This window comes from Podarcis vaucheri, assembly GCF_965113315.1.
Source record: "Podarcis vaucheri genome assembly, chromosome: 14".
Lineage (NCBI taxonomy): Eukaryota > Metazoa > Chordata > Lepidosauria > Squamata > Lacertidae > Podarcis > Podarcis vaucheri.
This window is the reverse complement of record NC_138752.1, coordinates 43,042,576-43,062,826: the sequence shown is the minus strand read 5'-3', so window position 1 is coordinate 43,062,826 and position 20,251 is coordinate 43,042,576. Positions and strand designations below refer to the sequence as shown.

Below are 20,251 nucleotides of genomic sequence, written 5' to 3'. Positions count from 1 at the left end.
CTCCCATCAACTCCCAGCCAGCAAAGCCAATGGTCAGGGATGGTGATAGTTGCAGTCCATCAACACCTGGATGGCACTGTTTAGCCCTGATTTACACACAGAGAGAAGCTTGGTTCACACACATCACTGTAAGCCAAAGCTAAGATTAACTCAGTACTAGGATTCTAGATTCAGGTAGGTAGCCATGTTGGTCTGACGCAATCAAAATAAATTAAAAATTAAAAAATTGTCCAGTAGCACCTTAGAGACCAACTAAGTTTGTTCTGGGTATAAGCTTTTGTGTGCATGCACACTTCTTCAGATACACTGAAACAGAAGTCACCAGACCCTTATATTTAGTGGGAGGATGGGGTGGGGTTTGGGGAAATTAGGAATTGAGGTGAAATTCAATTCAGGTCTCATTTAAAGCCAAATCTACAAAATTTGCACATCCTAAATTACCATGTAAACCGAAGCATAGCTAGCCTTTGAAATTTGCACTCATCTGAATTTTGCAATGCAGGTCGCCAATGAAACAGTCTTTACAAAAATGAGTTTATTAGAATAAAGTGTGCATAAAAATGAAGATGTGAGTGAAGATAACATTCAGAAATCCATTATATTTGGGGAAACTGCTTGCAAAAATGTGCACACGTAGAAATGAAGCAGGTACTTTCTATTTCAACCTTGAAATGTCTGCTGAAAACATTTCTATTCCACCAGGATAGTCTGACCATAGTTGTCCATAAAATCATAGAATCGTAGCATTGGGAGGGACCCAGAGGATCATTTAGTCCAGTGATGGCCGAACATGGCCCTCCCGCTGTTTTGGGACTACAACTCCCATCATTCCTAGCTAACAGGACCAGTGGTCAGGGATGATGGGAATTGTAGTCCCCAAACAGCTGGAGGGCCAAGTTTGGCCATCACTGATCTAGTCCAACCCTGTGTAATGCAGGAATATGCAGCTATTCCATATGGGGACCTAACTTGCAACCTTGTTCTGATAACCTCCAAGTCCATGTTCTGATAACCTCCAAGTTGTACAATTGCAATGCCGTTCTTGGCCAGGGAAACACCCTAAGGGCTGGTTGGAAAAGCACCAAGGGCCACATTTGACCCCTGGACCTGAGATTCCCTACCCTGATGTAGAGAATATTTCATTGGGTGGACCAGTGATCCAACTTCCTTTGTTCCCGCCTTTCCCACCGTTTTCCAACCCAGCCAACCCTCTTCCAAAACAAGCCACCGATTTGCATTGGCCTCTCTTCTCCTCAGAGTAACTGGCTTCCTGGGGGAAGTGGCTGTCTTCAAATAATTTAATTATCATGTAGCGTGCACACCTTTCAGGGAACCCCCTCCTTTCCCATAATGAAACCGTTGAATGATTTGCCTTTAGTTTTACAACACATGTTGGAAACCACTCCAAAGCATTGCAAGAGAAGGAGGGGGGGGGGAGAGAGAGAGAGAGAGAGAGAGAGAGAGAGAGAGAGAGAGAGAGAGAGAAACTATCAAATTGTTACAGGATTGGATGCCAACACAGAGAGTTATTAGTCTAATTCATCCTACAGATCAAAGCCCACACAGGCAGCTATCCTGCCTACAGCTATTTTCCTTTTACTTTCCTACTTGACAGTAGTCCCCCCCCCACCAGTCCTTCTGTTCTGTCCTCTTTGACACACACAGAGACACACACATTTGTGTGTATTCCCTCCCCAGTTGTGGAAACAGAATTTACGCCCGTTGGGGGGGGGCGGTTTAAAAAACAAAACAAAGCAAAACACCAGGATGGGCAGTTTGCCATGTCCTCTCAAGGGGTTTTTATTTATGACTCAATGAGGGATGGATTTTGGAAAAGAAAAACGACAGCAACCCAGAGTGATTGGGACTGTCCTATGTCTCCTTTATTTGTCTTAAACACCAAGGAAGAGAAGGAACTCTGGAGCCTTGTTTACAAGAAAGAGTTATGAAGCCAGTTGGGCTATTTAATTTGGCCACATTGTGTATGTCGTTGGCAAGTGGGAGGCTGGTGCCCATCTTGCCAGTGGGGGACCACCCAGGAAGGCAGGATTGCATAGCTACTGGCTGTTGCATACACCCAAGTTCAAAGGTTCAGGAGAGACCTTTACCACACTTGAATCGGTTAGTCGCTGCCTTTTTCATTTTCCTCCAGCGAGAGCAGGGGGAAGGGAGAACGAGCCCACCGAGGATATTCAGAAAGGGTTGTTTGGGGACTCCAAGACTGCAACAACAAAAATTGCCACTGTGTGGATTAAAAAGGGGGGGGAGGGAGGGTGGAAGCAAAGGAAAAGAGGGAGGAGAGAAGAAACAGAGAAGCATCATTCTTCCACCTCTCTCCCTCACTCTTTCTCTCCTACTTCACAGAAGCCAAAAGAGGACAAGGAATATGTTTGATAACACCCAGTACCCCTATAATTGCTTTAATTACGATGGGGATGATTACCCAACCTGCAGCTCTGATGAAGAGAAAAGGTTCACCAGACCAGCATACAGGTAAGCTTAACTTTTCCAACTCTCTTTCTCTCTCTCTCTCCATATTGTCAGTTGCTGGGGAATTCCTCTGTGATTCTTTGCAACACTCATCCGTAAGCATCTTCCAGGTGTGGGCAAACAAAAACAAAATAAAATGGATATGGGGTTGCAATGATTTTTGGATTTTTTTTTAATGACTCGTTTTTATGCATTTCAACTGCTCGCATTATTTTAAAAATAGGAGCCAGTTTGAGCTTGGGATTTCAACCAGGGGGGCTCCAGACTGAAGTGGCAAAAAAAGGTTTGCTTGGGTGGCCTCAGTCTGATCAGACTTTGCCTACTGCAGAGGGTTGTTTGGCAGATAAAATGTGTACAGTGTCATAAGTATTTCCCCCAAAAAATGTAGCCTTATTTTAGTTTTAGAATTGATAGGGATTGCTGTCCTCTGATCAATCTCCAAACCCCCTCCCCATTCTCTACAACAATCTAATGAATATGTCTTAAATGCATAAGGTGCTAAATTAACCACTTTAGGCAAGGATATAAGTGAAATACTCAGGACCTCAGCCTCTTAAGCAAGTCTGATTAGTCACTTCTAAATCTTTCAAAACGGCTGGATTTTGACTTACTAAGTAGCTAATCAAATGTGCATATTACAAAAAAATATCTAGGTTCATTTTTGAGAGATTGAAGGAAGCTTATGGTTACTGAGCAAAAACTTACGACTCATTATTAAAAAAGAAGATTGTCTTTAACCGTTTCTTCTTTATTCTCTCTTGCATTAACACCACACCTTAAAAAACAGAGTATGTCCGTAACTCTCAGATCCACTGCTAAAGATTAATCAACCAAAGCATGAGTTGGTTAATACACTATTTACATTAAGTTGCACTTCCCAAAGATCACAAAGAGAAATACTTCCTGTTCCACTATGCACAGTTGTATGGGAATAACTGGGCAACCAATGCATGTCTACTCATAGGCAAGCCCCATTAAGTTCTGTGGGGCTTACTCCCAGGTAAACATGTGTAGAATTGTCACCTGAGCTCCCTAGAACTCAGTGGCACATGCCACATCCAAGTCAACCTGGACAGAACTGAATTGCAAAGTGATCCATTGATATGAAGTGCAACCGCCTGCCACAATTCACAGGAATTTCAGTGCTGAGAAACTTCTGTTGTTGTTGTTGGTTTTTCAAAAAAAGTTGCAAAACGTGCCTGGGCATGCTTTTTGGTGGTGGTGTGTGTTTGTGTGTTTTAAATCAAAGCTCTTTCACTTGAGTGGAATGGAAAAACAGTTGCCAAAACAGAGAGATTGCATTTCTCACTGTGCAACTGGAAGAATCCTTAAGTATTTTCCTTATGCAGTCAGCAGCAGTCCTGCTACTTCTCATGCAATAATGGGCCAGTCATTGCTGTAGACGAGGACTGAAGGAGAATCCAGGACATCTCTACTAGGCGCAAATCCTACTTTCAAGATCTCTTTTTAAAGAAACGTTTTGTGCTTTCCGCAATCAACTTTCCTGAGTCATAAACGCCCAGGTGTTCTCAGTGAGAGAATGTGACTTGATTTGAGAGCTAACGTGAGATTTGGACTCAAATTCCAGCATGCGGACTTTGTTTGTCGATGACTTGGAAGTTTTTCCAACTTACCCTCTTCTTGTTGCGACTCACCCTGGGACCTTATGACAAAGGGCAGTTAACTTCAATGGGTCTACTCTGTGTAGGACTAGTGTTGGACACAACCTAATACCCACTGACCCCACCTCATGGAGCCCAGTGCTTCAAACAACTCTCTCAAGAGACTATCCAAAGAAAGTGGGCATCTCAAGAGCAGCGCTGTCCAATGGACGGAGCTGTGCAGCGCAAATGTTAAGAGCATGAGCGATGAGCTGGAAAGCTCCCAGTTCAGTTACCACACTGACCTCAGGCAGGCTTCTATCTCTCAGTCTCAGTCTCCACTGGTAATATGGGAGACAGTGTGGTATAGCAATTTGAGCGCTGGACCAAGGCTGATTCACATCCCCACTAAGTTATAGAGGTCACTAGGTGACCTTGGGCCAGAAACACACTTTGCCTCTGTTTCTGATCCTATCCTACCTCACAGAGTTGTTGTGCTGCGAAAATACGGTGGGGTAGAGAATTACGAATGTTCACCTGTGTTCCCTGAAGGAAAGATGAGAAATAAATAAATAAAGCAGGGGTCATCATCACCATCATCACCATACATTACTGCAGCAATGATTTGAGAACTTAGAACAGCATTATGCATGAAATATTTCTAGGGTTGGATCCTGACTAAGGCTAAAGCTGTAGTCCTACTGAAAACAAAGGCACTTACTCCTGAGGAAGCGTGTTAGTTATTGGGCATTGGGTCTCATTGTTATTTAGGTCCCATTGTTGTTACTTTGGTTTCAATGGGACCGTTCTGCATAGTTAGTCCTGACTTAATTGAAGCCCCATTGACTTCAATGGGAAGTCACTGTAACTAACCATCCTATGCATGTCTATTTGGAACAAAGTCCTTGCCATATTCAGCGGAGCTTATTCCTGAATGTGTATTGTTTAGGATCACAGCCTTGGAGTTGGATTGAATCTTATGTGATGTTGCTTCCAGAGTCTCTATGCCCGTAGCATCGACACCTTTCTCTACAGGATGGCATTGCGATTCGTTTTCTTTTGTTTCATGTTGCAGCTACATCGCTTTAATTGCAATGGCCATTCAGCAGAGCCCCTCCAACAAAGTGACTCTTTCTGGCATTTATGACTTCATCATGAAGAAATTCCCTTACTACAGGACAAACCAGCGAGCCTGGCAGAACTCCATCCGCCACAACCTCTCCCTCAACAGCTGCTTTGTCAAGGTAGGACCAACAAACCACAGCAGCAGTCCACCACCTGGAAAGGGAGACTTGGGTTCTGCAAGCTGCTCTGTTGGGAGCCCTATTTGCAAGAGGATGCTGTGCACATCTGGCTGTAGAATCAGCTCAGATGTGGCCATAGGGAACCAGCACTGTGCTGAAAACTGTCTCTTGATTTCTCCCCTGTGAAAGGAGGCTTTCAATAAGCCTCTCAGCGCCAGTTGCTGCGAATCACAAACTGGAAGAGCTCTGTTGCGCTCACATCCTGCTTTCAGTCTTCCCATGCCATCGTCATTATATTAAATTTGTATACTGCCCTATACTCATAGATCTCAGAGCAGTTCACAACATAAATTAACAGTGAAACCTCAGGTTGCGAACATGATCCGTGTGGGAGGCACATTCGCAACCCGCAGCATTCACAACCCACAGCGGCACCTCTGCGCACACACTGGTTGCAATTTGACATTTCTGTGCATGCGCACAGCACAATTTAGTGTTTCCATGCATGCGTGAGCGCCGAAACCCTGAAGTAACCCATTCTGGTACTTTCGGGTTCAGCGTGGTGCACAACCCGAAAACACACAACCTGAAGTGTCTGTAACCCGAGGTATGACTGTACAAAATAAACAACACAAAATACACAATAAAAATAAGAATAAAGACAACCCAATAATCCCTCCATCCATAACACTTTTAAAAGGGCCACTGTGAGAAGAATAATAATAATTTATTATTTATAACCCTGCCCATCTGGTTGGGTTTCCCCAGCCACTCTGGGCAACTCCCAACAGAGTATTAAAAACACGATAAAACATGAAACATAAAAACTTCCCTAAACAGGGCTGCCTTCAGATGTCTTCTAAAAGTCAGATAGTTATTTATTTCCCTGACATCTGATGGGAGGGCGTTCCACAGGAGAGGCGCCACTACCGAGAAGGCCCTCTGCCTGGTTCCCTGTAACCTCACTTCTCACAGTGAGGGAACCGCCAGAAGGCCCTCGGAGCTGGACCTCAGTGTCTGGACAGAACGATGGGGGTGGAGACGCTCCTTCAGGTATACTAGAACAGGACTAGAGCCATTAGCCTGATTCAGCAGAAATTTCCTTATGTTATTATAATCACAGATTCAAACGATTGTAGAGTTGGACCCAAGGGCCATCTAGTCCAATGTACAAATTACAGTTAAAGTACATCTGACAGATGGTTATCCAACCTCTGCTGAAAAATGGAAAAAAAGTCTAACAGCTTCTGAGGAAGTCCATTCCACTATCAAATAGCCCTTGCCATCAGGAAGTTCTCCCTAATGTTTAGCCAAAATCTCCTTACTTGCAATGGGAATTCATTTGTTTGGGTTCTACCTTCTTGAGCGATTAGAAAACAAGCTTGTTCCACCTTCTATGTGACAGCCCTTCAGGTATCTGAAGACGGCTATCATATTCCTCTCTCTTCTCTTCTCCAGGTTGAACATGCCCAACTCCCTCAACCACTCCTCATAAGGCTTGGTTTACACTCCATTTGCATGTCTCCATCTCTGGACCCTTGAGAGATGCTTTAGGAAAGGGGTCAGCAAACTTTGTCAGCAGGGGGCTGGTTCACTGTCCCTCAGACCTTGGGGGGGGGGAGGGCGGATTATATTTTGGAAGAGAAAAAAATGAACGAATTTCTGTGCCCCACAAATAACCCAGAGATGCATTTTAAATAAAAGGACACATTCTACTCATGTAAAAACACATTGATTCCTGGACTGTCCGCCAGCCAGATTTAGAAGGCGATTGGGCCGGATCTGGCCCCCAGGGCTTAGTTTGCCTACCCATGCTTTAGGGTTTTGGTGCGTGTGGAGTTCTGAGCTTCCTTTGGCATTGTGAGGTGGCTGAGGGTGGTGTGTGTGTGTTCTTTCCAAGAAACATAACTCCATCTCTTTGCAACCTCCTTGGCTGCCTGTGCTTCCTGATCTGACGTCTTCCTTCGAACTTTCAGTGAAGCATGGGCACCCAGGAGACCTGTAGTTTGCAGGCGATTTGTAGAACAAAGGAAATGAAACTCAGAAACGCCCTGGGTCATCTTGAAAGCAGAAGAAGCACATGCACATCTGACCCAGGGAAGTTTCACCAAAATGTGCTCTCCTTTTGGATAATTTTTTTTTAAAAAAGCAATTTATGTATGGAGAATGACCAGCAAGGAACAGGGAGGCGAGGACAGGAATAGGTTTTCAGCATAGCACTATAGGAAACGAAGAGAGCTCTATTATAGCAGTTCTCAAGATGTTGGGTCCCAAGATGTTGTTGGACTACAACTCCCATCATCCCTGAGCTCTGGCCTTGCTAGCTAGGGATGATGGGAGTTGTAGTCCAGTAACATCTGGGGACCCACAGGTTGAGAAAGGCTGCTCTATGATGATGGGTGAGGCTGTTTGTCCATCGAGGCCTGAATTGTCTTCTCTAGATGAGAGCAGCTCTCCGGGGTCACAGACAGGGGGCTTAGCTGGTCCTTTTGACAGCAAATGTCAAAGATCTGACTTGGAATCTTCCATATGCAAGGTGTGCTCTCTACTATAGAGCCGTCGTCCAAGCATTCTCGAGGTGCAGCTGCATGAGCAAAAATATCCCCTCTATTTCTGAAGTCCAGGTTGCGAGTGCTATGGCTGGTGATGGTTGGCAACTATGGTGACTGGTTGGGTGGAAGGCAGGGAGCCCAACAGTAGGTGGCGCCAGAGCCAATGGCAGGAAGAGCCAATGAATTCTCAGTTTGCCCCATCCTCCTCCCTGCTGGGTTCTGCAAAGGGCAACAAAGACTATGAGGAAGAGGAAGTGGACAAGCAGTGTCAATTCCTGGACTTCTTGTAAGCAGAAAGGCAGACTGGTAATAGCTGACTGAGAATAGATGGAGGTTGATGGGGCAATGCCCGTAGTGGAGAAACATCCATGGGCTGTTGCTTATGGAGCTAAAATGCCACCACCACCACCCCACACACAGAGGGTATTTGGAGGGGAAAACTTAAGCTGGAGCCCCCAACAACCGAGTGAGGACTGAACATGCTCAGTGGACATGGAATGCTGGCTAATTCTTGGGTTCGATGATTGAAAGCCAAGTGGGAAGGGGAATGGAATGGAGTTTCCTGTACAAGATTCCTTCCACGCTGCAACATTTTGTTGCAGATCCCATATTTAGCAGGATTTCTATACCGCTAAATCATCTGTAGCCTCTAAGCGGTTTACATATTTAACTCATGATTTCAGCATGTCCTCAGTTGCAGCCACTGCTCTCCGATGATAATGCATAGGAGTGCTAGTGTACATTTATCAGCTCATGTGCAGGTGGAAGGTGTGCTGAGTGAGATGCTAAATGACTGTGCGACCCAGGAACATGCAGGCCATCTGGATAGCAGGCAAATGTTACATAGTGGGACCTTAGCTCAATGGTGGAGCACATACTTTGAATACAGAAGGTCCCAGGTTTAGTCAGTTGTATCACCAGTGAAAAGGATCGGGTAGCAAGTGATGGGCAAGATCTGTGCCTTGAGGAGATGCTGCCATCCAGTGAAGGCAATAGAGTGGTGCCTCGCAAGATGAAATTAATTCGTTCCGCGAGTTTTGTCGTCTTGCGATTTTTTCGTCTTGCGAAGCACGGTGTCGGGAAAGTTTTGGAAAAGCTTCAAAAATCACCAAAGTCTTTAAAAACCTCAAAAAAGCCACCACACCGCGTTCTATGAGTTGCTCCTCGAAGTCAAGTCGCAACTGTATTAACGGTGTTAAGAAAAAGGAAACAAACTTGCAAGACGTTTTCGTCTTGCGAAGCAAGCCCATAGGGAAAATCGTCTTGCGAAGCAACTCAAAAAAACAAAAACCCTTTCGTCTTGCGAGTTTTTTGTCTTGCGAGGCATTCGTCTTGCGAGGTACCACTGTAGTGATCTAGCATCATTGCAAACCAGAAAAAGAAACTTCATGCAATGGTGTGGTTCTTTTTGCGTGGCATTTTACTGATGTCCTCGTGAGGTCTTGCAAGGGGAAAAAATATCTAAATATAACTGTTCCTACAATCATATGGAGATTGCTGCTATCTAGAGATGTGGGAGAAAATTGATTCAGTTCACATTTAAGAGAAACATACCTAATTTGCACCAAAATGCAACCTAAAACACAGCCATCCTTTGAAATTCACACTTCTCCATATTTTGGGCTGCAGTTCTTCAGCCAAGTTATTTGTACAAAAATGTGTATACTAATGCAAAGTGTGCATATAAATGAATGCAACATGCAGAATTGCATTACATTAGGGGAGAGTTACTTGCAAAGATGTGTATATTAGTTAAAACCGAATGTATTTATTAGGAGAATCTGCATTAAGTTGCTGATGAATTTTCAGGAGGATCAGCAGCAACAAATACCCGTGGAAATAGGGAAAACTGAATTTAAGATTGGAAAAATGAGAACCTTGGAGAACCAAAATTGACAGATTTGTCCATTCCTCCTTTTATAACAATGTGTTCTCAATGCAGGTTCGTAACATAGAGGGGAGAAAGATGCAAATCAGCTGCAACAAGCTGCATAGCCAGAATTAATTAATTTTTAAAAAAATTTTCTGCATTGATCCAGAATTAAGAAGGGGAGGATCTTAGGGCAGAGCAGACCCTTGGGATGATATAGCAAAAGCCTTGCACACAAACACACAGAGAATATCTCCAATATCTGTGTTCCCTAATGTGTATTAGGGATGCGGGTGGCGCTGTGGGTAAAAACCTCAGTGCCTAGGACTTGCTGATCGTATGGTCGGCGGTTCGAATCCCCGCAGCGGGGTGAGCTCCCGTCTTTCGGTCCCAGCTCCTGCCCACCTAGCAGTTTGAAAGCACCCCTAAGTGCAAGTAGATAAATAGGTACGTTTCCGTGTGCTGCGCTGGTGCTGGCTCGCCAGAGCAGCTTCGTCACGCTGGCCACGTGACCCGGAAGTGTCTCCGGACAGCGCTGGCCCCCGGCCTCTTAAGTGAGATGGGCGCACAACCCTAGAGTCGGACATGACTGGCCCGTACGGGCAGGGGTACCTTTACCTTTACCTTAATGTGTATATGACCAGATACTCTCCAGATATTTTGAACTACAGCTCTTGTCATTCCTCACCCTTGAGCCTGCTGGCTGAACAGGGAAGATAATAATAATAATTTATTATTTATACCCCGCCCATCTGGCTGAGTTTCCCCAGCCACTCTGGGCGGCTCCCAATTGAGTGTTAAAAACAATACAGCATTAAATATTAAAAACTTCCCTAAAGAGGGCTGCCTTCAGATGTCTTTTTAAAATAGGATAGTTGCTTATTTCCTTGACATCTGATGGGAGGGCGTTCCACAGGGTGGGCGCCACTACCGAGAAGGCCCTCTGTCTGGTTCCCTGTAACCTCACTTCTTGCAGTGAGGGAACCGCCAGAAGGCCCTCGGTGCTGGACCTCAGTGTCCGGGCTGAACGATGGAGGTGGAGATGCTCCTTCAGGTATATAGGACCGAGGCTGCTTAGGGCTTTAAGGGTCAGCACCAACAAGATCATTAATAGAGGGCAAGCTGCCTTTCCGGAAAGCTTATACACCATGATGGATATTTTCCTCACATAACTCCTGATAAGCTTTGGAGGAACCACAAAGCTCTGTGGAACACAGTTTGAAAGCCACTGTCCAAGGTTGGTAGGGAGAAAGAGAAGCTCAGCTCTAAGTAAATGGAGATCGTTGAAAATGGAGATCTTTTCAACCTCTTAGCTGCTTCTGAATGGAAGGATAGAAAATGCAGATATTGTTTTCTTCTGATGTATGCTAGTACATAGCAAATGAAAGGGGCTATTTGCCTACAACTTGTATAATTAGAGAGCCTGGTCTTCAACAGTTTGTCATATATGTTTATACGAGACTTGCATTTAAACGGACACAGATGTTGAAGCGGCTGTGTTTGTAGCACACACGCACACAAATGCCGAATTCGGGTTTTGCTTTCGCCCAGACTTCAGCTCCGCAATCTGTTCAGAATGCTGTGCATCAACCTTAGACCTTTGGAATGAATAGCAATAAGAAAACTGAGAGAGTTCCTGTGCATGTGCAGAGTGCAATCCCCCACTCTCTTCCACTCTTGGATTAGGGGATAAAGGTCTGAGATGAGGGAAAGGTTGCAGTTTCCAGACAGCCTTGACAGATGGTTTTATATTTCTCTTAAAGGCAGTCACTGACAGAATGGATGCTTTTTCTCTCTTTTTTATTATTATTTTAAAAACAATGAATTGCAGGTTCCCCGGACAGAAGGCAATGACAAAGGGAAGGGGAATTACTGGAGCTTTGCATTGGGATGTGAATCTATGTTAGACCTGTTTGAAAACGGGAACTACAGGAGGAGGAGGAGGAGGAAGAACGTCAAAAGGGAACCCAGAGACAAACGGCCAAATGGCGGGAGCGACTGCTTGCAAGCTCTGTCCCCGGTGGATTCCGGATTCCCCGGAATCAACTCCTGTCCCGGTCAGAGAGTGCAATCCCAGCCCAAAGCTTTGGAGACTTGCGAGCTTTTTCCAAACGCCGCCGCCAGCCAAGAGAGTCTAAACAGCTCCTCCATAGGAAAATCTGACTCCGAAATTAAATTTAGCATTGATTACATTCTCTCCTCCCCAGACCCTCTGCCTGTCCTGAGGTCTCCATATCACACGGAAGATAATAAATACCACCTCTTGGATTCTCAGCAGCTGGTGAACCTTCAGTTTTGGACAATGTGAGCTTGCAAACTGGGAGGCAAACTGAGAAGGAAACAAGGGACTTTTTTCTGTCCAACAGTGACTGCAGTCATCCCCAGGAACAGGAGACTAGATGCTTCATTGGGCTATTCAGTATCTCAAAAATGAATTTCTCTGAGGTTGGAAACTTACCACTAAACCATCCTACTGCTTGTGAACTTGCTTATGGGTCTGTGGCACTTGCCAGTTCCTGCTTGAATCGAGTGTATCTGGTGGCCCCTTTCCTCCCTTATCGGGCCCAGCTGGGCTTATTCTGTGCACACCAAACAGCACCAAGTAGCTGGGTCAAGCTGCCATTTTTATTTCCCACAATGCCCCTAAAATGGGCTGCGAGCACCTCTGGCTCTCCAGAGGTTGCTGAACTACAACTCCCATCATCCCTGATCATTGGCCCATCCTTGGTGGGGCACTGATGGGAGTTGGAGTCCAGCACTGATTGGAGGACCAAAGGTTTTGCGACCCTGCCCTAAAATGATTGCTAGACCCAACTGCTTGGAGCTCTGGTCTGAGGGGAAATATTTAAAGGAAGGGTTCAGGGCAAGAATCAGTTAGTGGGGGCAGTGGCGTAGCGTGGGTTCTCAGCACCCGGGGCAAGGCAAGTAATTTGCGCCCCCTAACCCGTGGATTTTAGCACTCGAGTCTCTTCCGTGCCCCCCCCAGATGTTGCGCCAGGTGCGGCAGGCCCCCCCTGCACCCCCCATGCTACGCCACTGCTCCCACCACAAGTCTTCAGGACAGCCATCCGAAGGCTGGCGCGGGGAGAAGGTCTCTCCGCCCCACCGCCAGGCTTCGGAGCAGCCTTCCAAAGGCTGGTGCGGGGAGAAGGTCTCTCCGCCCCACCGCCAGGCTTCGGAGCAGCCTTCCAAAGGCTGGCGGCGAAAGGAGGTCTCTCCGCCCCACCGCCAGCCTTCGGAGGAGGTCCGAGGACAGTGGGGTTCCTGCTTCCTCTAGGAGGGCTGGCCAAATGCGCCCCCCCAAATGTTGCGCCCGGTGCGGCCGGCACCCCTGGCACCCCCCACGCTACGCCACTGAGTGGGGGCTGTCAGGTTGATAGGGTTCATCCCACAAGGATTCCAAGTGTGAAGCCAGCCTTAATCGGTGGTATAAAATAAAGGTTTTCTTTTCCATGGTCATCTGATTACACTTCACTACATTTCTATTCTTTCAGGATGTTGGAATGACTATGGCCAGTTTTGTTCTATGGTTGCTGTCCACACACACACAGAGAGAGAGAGAGAGAGAGAGAGAGAGAGAGAGAAGCAGGGGGTTTTTCAGCCAAAACTCTGCCACCTCTCAGCTGGGCATCATTGCCATTCTAAGAGAACTAGGGAGGTGTTCATGGTGAGTTCCAGCACCTCTTTTTCTAGAAAAATAGCACTGCGGACACAGGTGTATTTGTACTTGCAGCGATTACACAGAAGCAGCTCAAGAAGAAAATACACACATACCAGAAGTGGGCCAAGATTTCTCTGAAAACATTTTTCTGAGGAGAATTTCTGATCTGGCTCCCTAGAAAATAAAACTTACTTTGCCAAATGTTCTCTGAATATTCTTTACAATTTGTTTCTGTGGCAGCTGCCACTTCCCACCCCTACAATGCTCTGGAACGACAATACGTCTGGGGTATTGTGGATGGTGCAACTTGGTGGGTAGGCCGCCAACACAGTAGCCATAGAAACAACATCAACAATCTATGCAAAAAGAAAAGAAAAAAGCTCTACTGCTACCCTCTGAGAAAATATTACAGAATTTTTAAAAACCCCTGGATAAATTTAGTGGTTTGACCACACACACCCCAGCATTTCTCTGTCAACAAATAGTGCTGATAATTTAGAGAAACCATTGGTACATTACTATTCTTGGTTATTAAATTTGTATACCACCCTTCACCCATAGGTCTGTGAACTGCCCTGAGACCTCCGGGTATAAATTCAATAAATAATAATAATAGGTCTCAGGGTGGTTCACAGGATAAAAATACAGGATAAAAACACAAAATACATAAGAAGAAGAAGAAGAAGAAGAGTTTGGATTTGATATCCCGCCTTTCACTCCCCTTCAGGAGTCTCAAAGCGGCTAACATTCTCCTTTCCCTTCCTCCCCCACAACAAACACTCTGTGAGGTGAGTGAGGCTGAGAGACTTCACAGAAGTGTGACTGGCCCAAGGTCACCCAGCAGCTGCATGTGGAGGAGCGGAGACGCGAACCCGGTTTCCCAGATTACGTGACTACCGCTCTTAACCACTACACCACACTGGCTCCTGAGCAAAACAAAAACAAACCGAGCCAGAGCCAAAGGCAAGCAGAACCAACCAATTCTAGATTTCTCCCCATTCTTACTCTCCTCCCTGCTGAGTCCTACAAGAGCAGCATTGAGGCTAAGGTCAGTGGCGCATCTGCCCTAACGGACCACCCTGTACTGCTTCTCAGAGCCAGTGTGGTGTAGTGGTTAAGAGCGGTGGACTCGTAATCTGGGGAACCGGGTTCGCGTCTCCGCTCCTCCACATGCAGCTGCTGGGTGACCTTGGGCCAGTCACACTTCTTTGAAGTCTCTCAGCCCCACTCACCTCACAGAGTGTTTGTTGTGGGGGAGGAAGGGAAAGGAGAATGTTAGCCGCTTCAAGACTCCTTCGGGTAGTGATAAAGCGGGATATCATATCCAAAACTCCTCTTCTTCTTCTCAGTTCCTCTTCCCTCTTTCCCATAAAATGTGTGTAGAGAGGTCGTTCCAGCCTTAGAGCCCACCATCTTCCAGTTTCAATGGGAGGGAGATGGTTTTGATGACCAAAAAATGGACCCAGAAACTGTTTAACAGAACTGTCTCCCCAACCTTTGCCCTGCTGGTACTGGTAAAGGTGGTCCATCTGTCATTGATTCTTACTATCATCAATTGCTGTGTAAATGTGTACTTCCTTCCCAAATACCTGCTTAATTGTGTGTGTCCCCAAACATCCATAGCCTGGACCCTCCTCCCTCTAGGGCTGAATCTCCAACATCCTGGTTAGGATTCAGTAGCAGACCACACGTTATTCCTAAACCGCAGACAGAACACAGTCTATAGGAAGTGCAAATCTCTCTCTACCTGTGTCTTATGCCCTAAGAATGTAGGATTCTACCTGGGATCCTCATATCTAATAATTCACCCACCTCTATTTGGCAGCTTCTATGGCAGCCTTCTCCAACCTCATGCCTCTCAGATTTTGTTGGCCAGTACTGCCAATGGGACGCGGGTGGCGCTGTGGGTTAAAGCCTCAGCGCCTAGGGCTTGCCGATCGAAAGGTCGGCGGTTCGAATCCCCGCGGCGGGGTGCGCTCCCGCTGCTCGGTCCCAGCGCCTGCCAACCTAGCAGTTCGAAAGCACCCCCGGGGGCAAGTAGATAAATAGGTACCGCTTACCAGCGGGAAGGTAAACGGCGTTCCGTGTGCGGCTCTGGCTCGCCAGAGCAGCGTTGTCACGCTGGCCACGTGACCCGGAAGTGTCTTCGGACAGCGCTGGCCCCCGGCCAATAGATGTGAGATGGGCGCACAAACCCCAGAGTCTGTCAAGACTGGCCCGTTCGGGCAGGGGTACCTTTACCTTTACCTTACTGCCAATGGTCAGGGATGATGGGCATTGTCCAAAACATCTGAAAGGTACCGGGCTGGGGATGATCACTCTGCTATATGCTTGACCCATTTCTCAGATTTCCCCAGGATTGTGAAGTTTATGTTGTTTTACTTTCCCCCCACTGTGCTCAGAGTTACAGCAGCAGCTGGAGGAAGCAGGCAAGGTATGACTCAGGACATATGGACAAAGGCTGTTATGTGGAAGTCAGTCTCCAAATTCAATCCATTGGGCCCAGTACTTGGTTCACAAGAGTAACCTTCTTCACTGAAAGCATGAAGCAAATGCAAAATTATCTTGCAGCATCCGTGCACATCAGGACAGCCTGTGACACCATTCCTGTTCTAGAGCAGGGATAGGGAACCTCCAGATATTGTTGAAGTCCAACTCCCATCAGCCCCAGCCAGCATGGTCAGTGGTCCAGGATGTGGAAGCTGTAGTCCTGCAACATCTGGGGGACCACAGGTTCTGCATCCCTGTCCTAGAGGGAATGTTGTATCTGGTTCATATGGTAAAAGCCAATTGGGGACAAGACAGGAAGCATTCATAAAGAGCTGACATTCGGTTAGGGAACATGTTTTTACCCAGCACCAATAGACCTGTTGACCATATGCAAACCACCAGCATAATGACACACACTTTGCAGTGATTGCTGCAGTCTGCATGGTGATTTCTGTTGCTTCATTGTACCTCAATGTCCAGCTGAACTGTAGATTTGCATCTATGGAGAAATCAGTTATTCACTAACACGATGCTGTCATTTCCCTTCATGTTTCAAAAGGAAACCAAACTGATTCAAAGAGTACAAAGGAGGTGTCCAAGGTGCGCACATTGTTGACTTTGTTTTACTTCTGTCTGTCAAAGGTTAGACAAAGTCTACAAAAAAAAAAAGGTGCTTTAACCTCAATCTTGATGGCTTGTGAGAAAGTTTTTCAGGAAGTTGTGAGTGCCTCTTTGCCTGTAATTGATAAGTATGGACAAAACTTGAAACTTTACCTGCTGAATAGATTCATATGTATAATATATATGTGTGTGCATATATATGCAGATTATATATGCAAAACAAATAGATTTATTTCCACCTTTCCTTCCAATAATCAAGAAAGTGATGTGATGCAATTTCCAACAAAACTAGTGAGATCCCTAATGTTCTTACCTTAACCTCAGTACCATGAGCAACACACATATGTATATCGCCTCATTTTTGCTCTAGCCAGTGCACTAATAATCCATTAAGTTTCACTGAGATAGAAGGAGGAACCTTGATGTCAATTTCCCCACTTTGGATAAGGACTCGCTGGGGGAACCTCTGGCAAACTCCCTTCAGCCTCAGTTTCAACATCTATAAAATGGGAACAATACTATCTTTCTTTACAGGGATGTAATGAAGCATGCCGAAAACTGTATAGCACCTAAATATATTTATATAAACATGAATGATATATATGATCAATATGCAGTAGTTCCTTCAAAAGGACACATTTGCAATATTGGTAGCTTGTGTTTCTGAATGGTAGCATCAGTGTGAATTCCTCATAATTTTGTAATACACTCACTCTGGCAGCCGTCAATGTAAACCCTGTTTTTCCTTTCAAAACGAAACAAATTTCAGAGCGACAGGCAACAATAATATCAAGCCAATCTGTAGTAAGTTTATTTACATTAGCCGAACAGAGACTTGTTAATGTATATATTTCATTGAGTGCAGCTTTGCATCTTTCCATAGAAATATAGACAATGTTTTTGAGCGCTTGTCCTTTTTGTCTCCTAATGTCCCTATCCATGCACAGGGATCACCAAGATGTCATTCGCTTCTGGTCTGCTGGCTCTTAATGGAATCTCAAGTAACCTGCATTTTCATTTCAAATAAAAAGCAATTGTCTAGTCACCATGATTGTAGAGATAGTTCTTCAGTTGTGATGGCAAACATTTGAGGTCATGACCTTTGGCCTGTAAACCATTAGAGTGGTACCTTGGGTTAAGAACATAATTTGTTCTGGAGGTCCGTTCTTAACCTGAAACTGTTCTCAACCTGAAGCACCACTTTAGCTAATGGGGCCTCCCGCTGCTGCCACGCCGCTGGAGCCCGATTTCTGTTCTCATCCTGAAGCAAAGTTCTTAACTGAGGTACTATTTCTGGGTTAGCGGAGTCTGTAACCTGAAGCATATGTAACCCGAGGTACCACTGTACATTGGTACCTTGGTTTGCAACCGCTTTGGATTACAACCATTTTGGATTACAACCACATCAAACCCGGAAGTGCTTGTCCCTTTTTTTGCATTACAACCCTTTTGGGGGGGATTACAACCATTTTGGGGGGGGAGGCCCCATTGGCAAAAGCACGCCTTGGGTTACAACCTGTTTTGGTTTACAACCAGACTTCCGGAACGGATTATGGTTGTAAACCAAGGTACCACTGTATTCGTCTACCAGCTCTTCACAGGCTAACGATCATATTGTTTTCACTTTAGCAGTCCCCTGTACTTAATTCATTCTGGAGGTCCGTTCTTAACCTGAAACTGTTCTTAACCCGAGGTACCACTTTAGCTAATGGGGCCTCCCGCTGCCGCTGTGCTGCCGGAGCACGATTTCTGTTCTCATCCTGAAGCAAAGTTCTTAACCCGAGGTAATATTTCTGGGTTAGCGGAGTCTGTAACCTGAAGCATCTGTAACCTGAAGCGTATGTAACCCAAGGTACCACTGTATTCATCCGTTCTTGTTATTAATAGGTTGAAATCATTTGGGCAGATTCCAGCACAGCAGTAAGTCTCTCATTGCGCAATGGGTTGTTCCCCATCTTCTCCCTACCCCCCCATCCCTAAATCTGTTCTAGAGGTTCCCACAACGCTCTAGAACAGATTTGGAGAGAGTGCAGGGCAGACATGGCAGGAGGAGAGGGGAGAAAGTCCCACTGCACAAGCAGAAATCCTTGTACTTCTGGAACATGGTAGTTGGACACCATATTTTTTCTACAGCTGAGCAGGAGGGGGTGATCTTCACCTTGTTTGTGGGTGATTATATGGAAGGGGAGATTTAACGAGTGACAATATTCTCCAACAGTTTGGAGGTGCGAAAAAGAAATCCCTCTTCTGATAAATTTTGCTTCAATTGATGCTGAATAAAGCTATAGTGCAAATTCATAGTGTTGGGTGAAGGAAAGCTCTGACAAAAGAGAGGAGGACTGGGAATTGTGAGAGCCAAGCACATTGCTTCCTTCAGCGATATGAAAGTATACCAGGACGGATTCACAGTTGTACCTGAATGCTTCCCAACCTTTTCATGAGTGGAGAAATTGGGGGCATATCGTCAAATACCCTCTGGGGGAGTGAAATTCTGTCAGTTTGTGGGAAGCGCCTGATAAAGGACATTCTCAAGGGATTTAATGTTAGCTCCAGATTTTTACTTTAACAGTGGAGAGCTCAGTTGGTTAGAGCGTGGTACTGATAACGCCAAGATTGCAGGTTCAATCACCAAATGGGACAGCTGCATATTCTTGCATTGCAGGGAATTGGACTAGATGATCCTCAGGGTCCTGTCCAACTCTACAATTTTATTAAAAGAAAACACCCCTTTGTAGCATCAGCTCAAGACCAACGAAAGCATTTGAAACGGCATTAAAGGTTACCTGGAACAGGTGTAGGAGACACTCTTCGACATGAAAGCTTCATTATGTGAGCAGGCAAAAGTGGGCAGAGCAAAGGATGTGACTTGCCCTAGAGATGGTAGGCTATATTCCAGCCTTAGGTTTTGACACACAGACACACACCTCTCTCTCCATCCTCCATCTGGGCAAGCAAGAGGTAGCATCTTTTCAAGGCAAAGGCATAAGGTGAGGGGGGTGATCTAGGAAGGAAAGTAGCCTGAAAGCCAGAGAGAAATCTGGAGGGCCGCTCCCTGCCCCCAGCCTGAGATTCTCTACCCCTGACCTGGAGCACTGGTAACCAACATGGTGCCCATCTATAGCACCTGCCATCTGTCACCATTGGCCATGCCAGCTGGGACTAATGGGAGTCCAGCAGCAGAGTGGCACCCTCCCTATAGAACACTCTCCTTTCAGATGTCAAGGAGATAAAGAATCACACCACTTTTAGAAGTCATCTGAAGGCATCTGAAGGAGGTTTTTAATGATGTTTTTATTATGTTTTTAGATATGATGTGAGTTGCCCAGATGGGAAGAGTATAAATACTACTACTATTACTGCTACGACTACTGCTGCTACTACTACTACTACTACTACTATCTACTATTATTACAACTTGCTCTAGGCATGCACCTACTGATTGATTTAATTTTTTTTTACAAAAGTGTACACATAAAAAAACTAATATAAGAGTGACCTATGTTGAATTGCCACCTTTGCAATGTCAATTTATGCCATGTTGTTATGCTAAGCATTTCCTCAGCCTTGGCTGGGAATGGGCCAGGGCAGATCGCCGAAGAATTGATGCTTTTGAATTATGGTGCTGGAGGAGACTCTTGAGAGTCCCGCGAACTGCAAGAAGATCAAACCTCTCCATTCTGAAGGAAATCAGCCCTGAGTGCTCACTGGAAGGACAGGTCCTG

The 20,251-nt window shown here is 45.7% G+C and overlaps 1 protein-coding gene across 1 annotated transcript; it reads left to right on the top strand.

Annotated features, from left to right (window-relative positions):
• The first annotated feature begins 1,888 nt into the window (after nucleotides 1-1,888).
• On the top strand, nucleotides 1,889-14,097 carry FOXL3 (forkhead box L3). The gene is made up of 5 exons (XM_082199905.1): nucleotides 1,889-2,121; nucleotides 2,365-2,493; nucleotides 5,167-5,335; nucleotides 11,589-12,648; nucleotides 13,130-14,097. The coding sequence occupies exons 1-4, from the start codon at nucleotides 1,946-1,948 to the stop codon at nucleotides 12,063-12,065; spliced, it is 951 nt and encodes a 316-aa protein (XP_082056031.1). The 5' UTR covers nucleotides 1,889-1,945; the 3' UTR covers nucleotides 12,066-12,648; nucleotides 13,130-14,097.
• The last annotated feature ends 6,154 nt before the right edge of the window (nucleotides 14,098-20,251 follow it).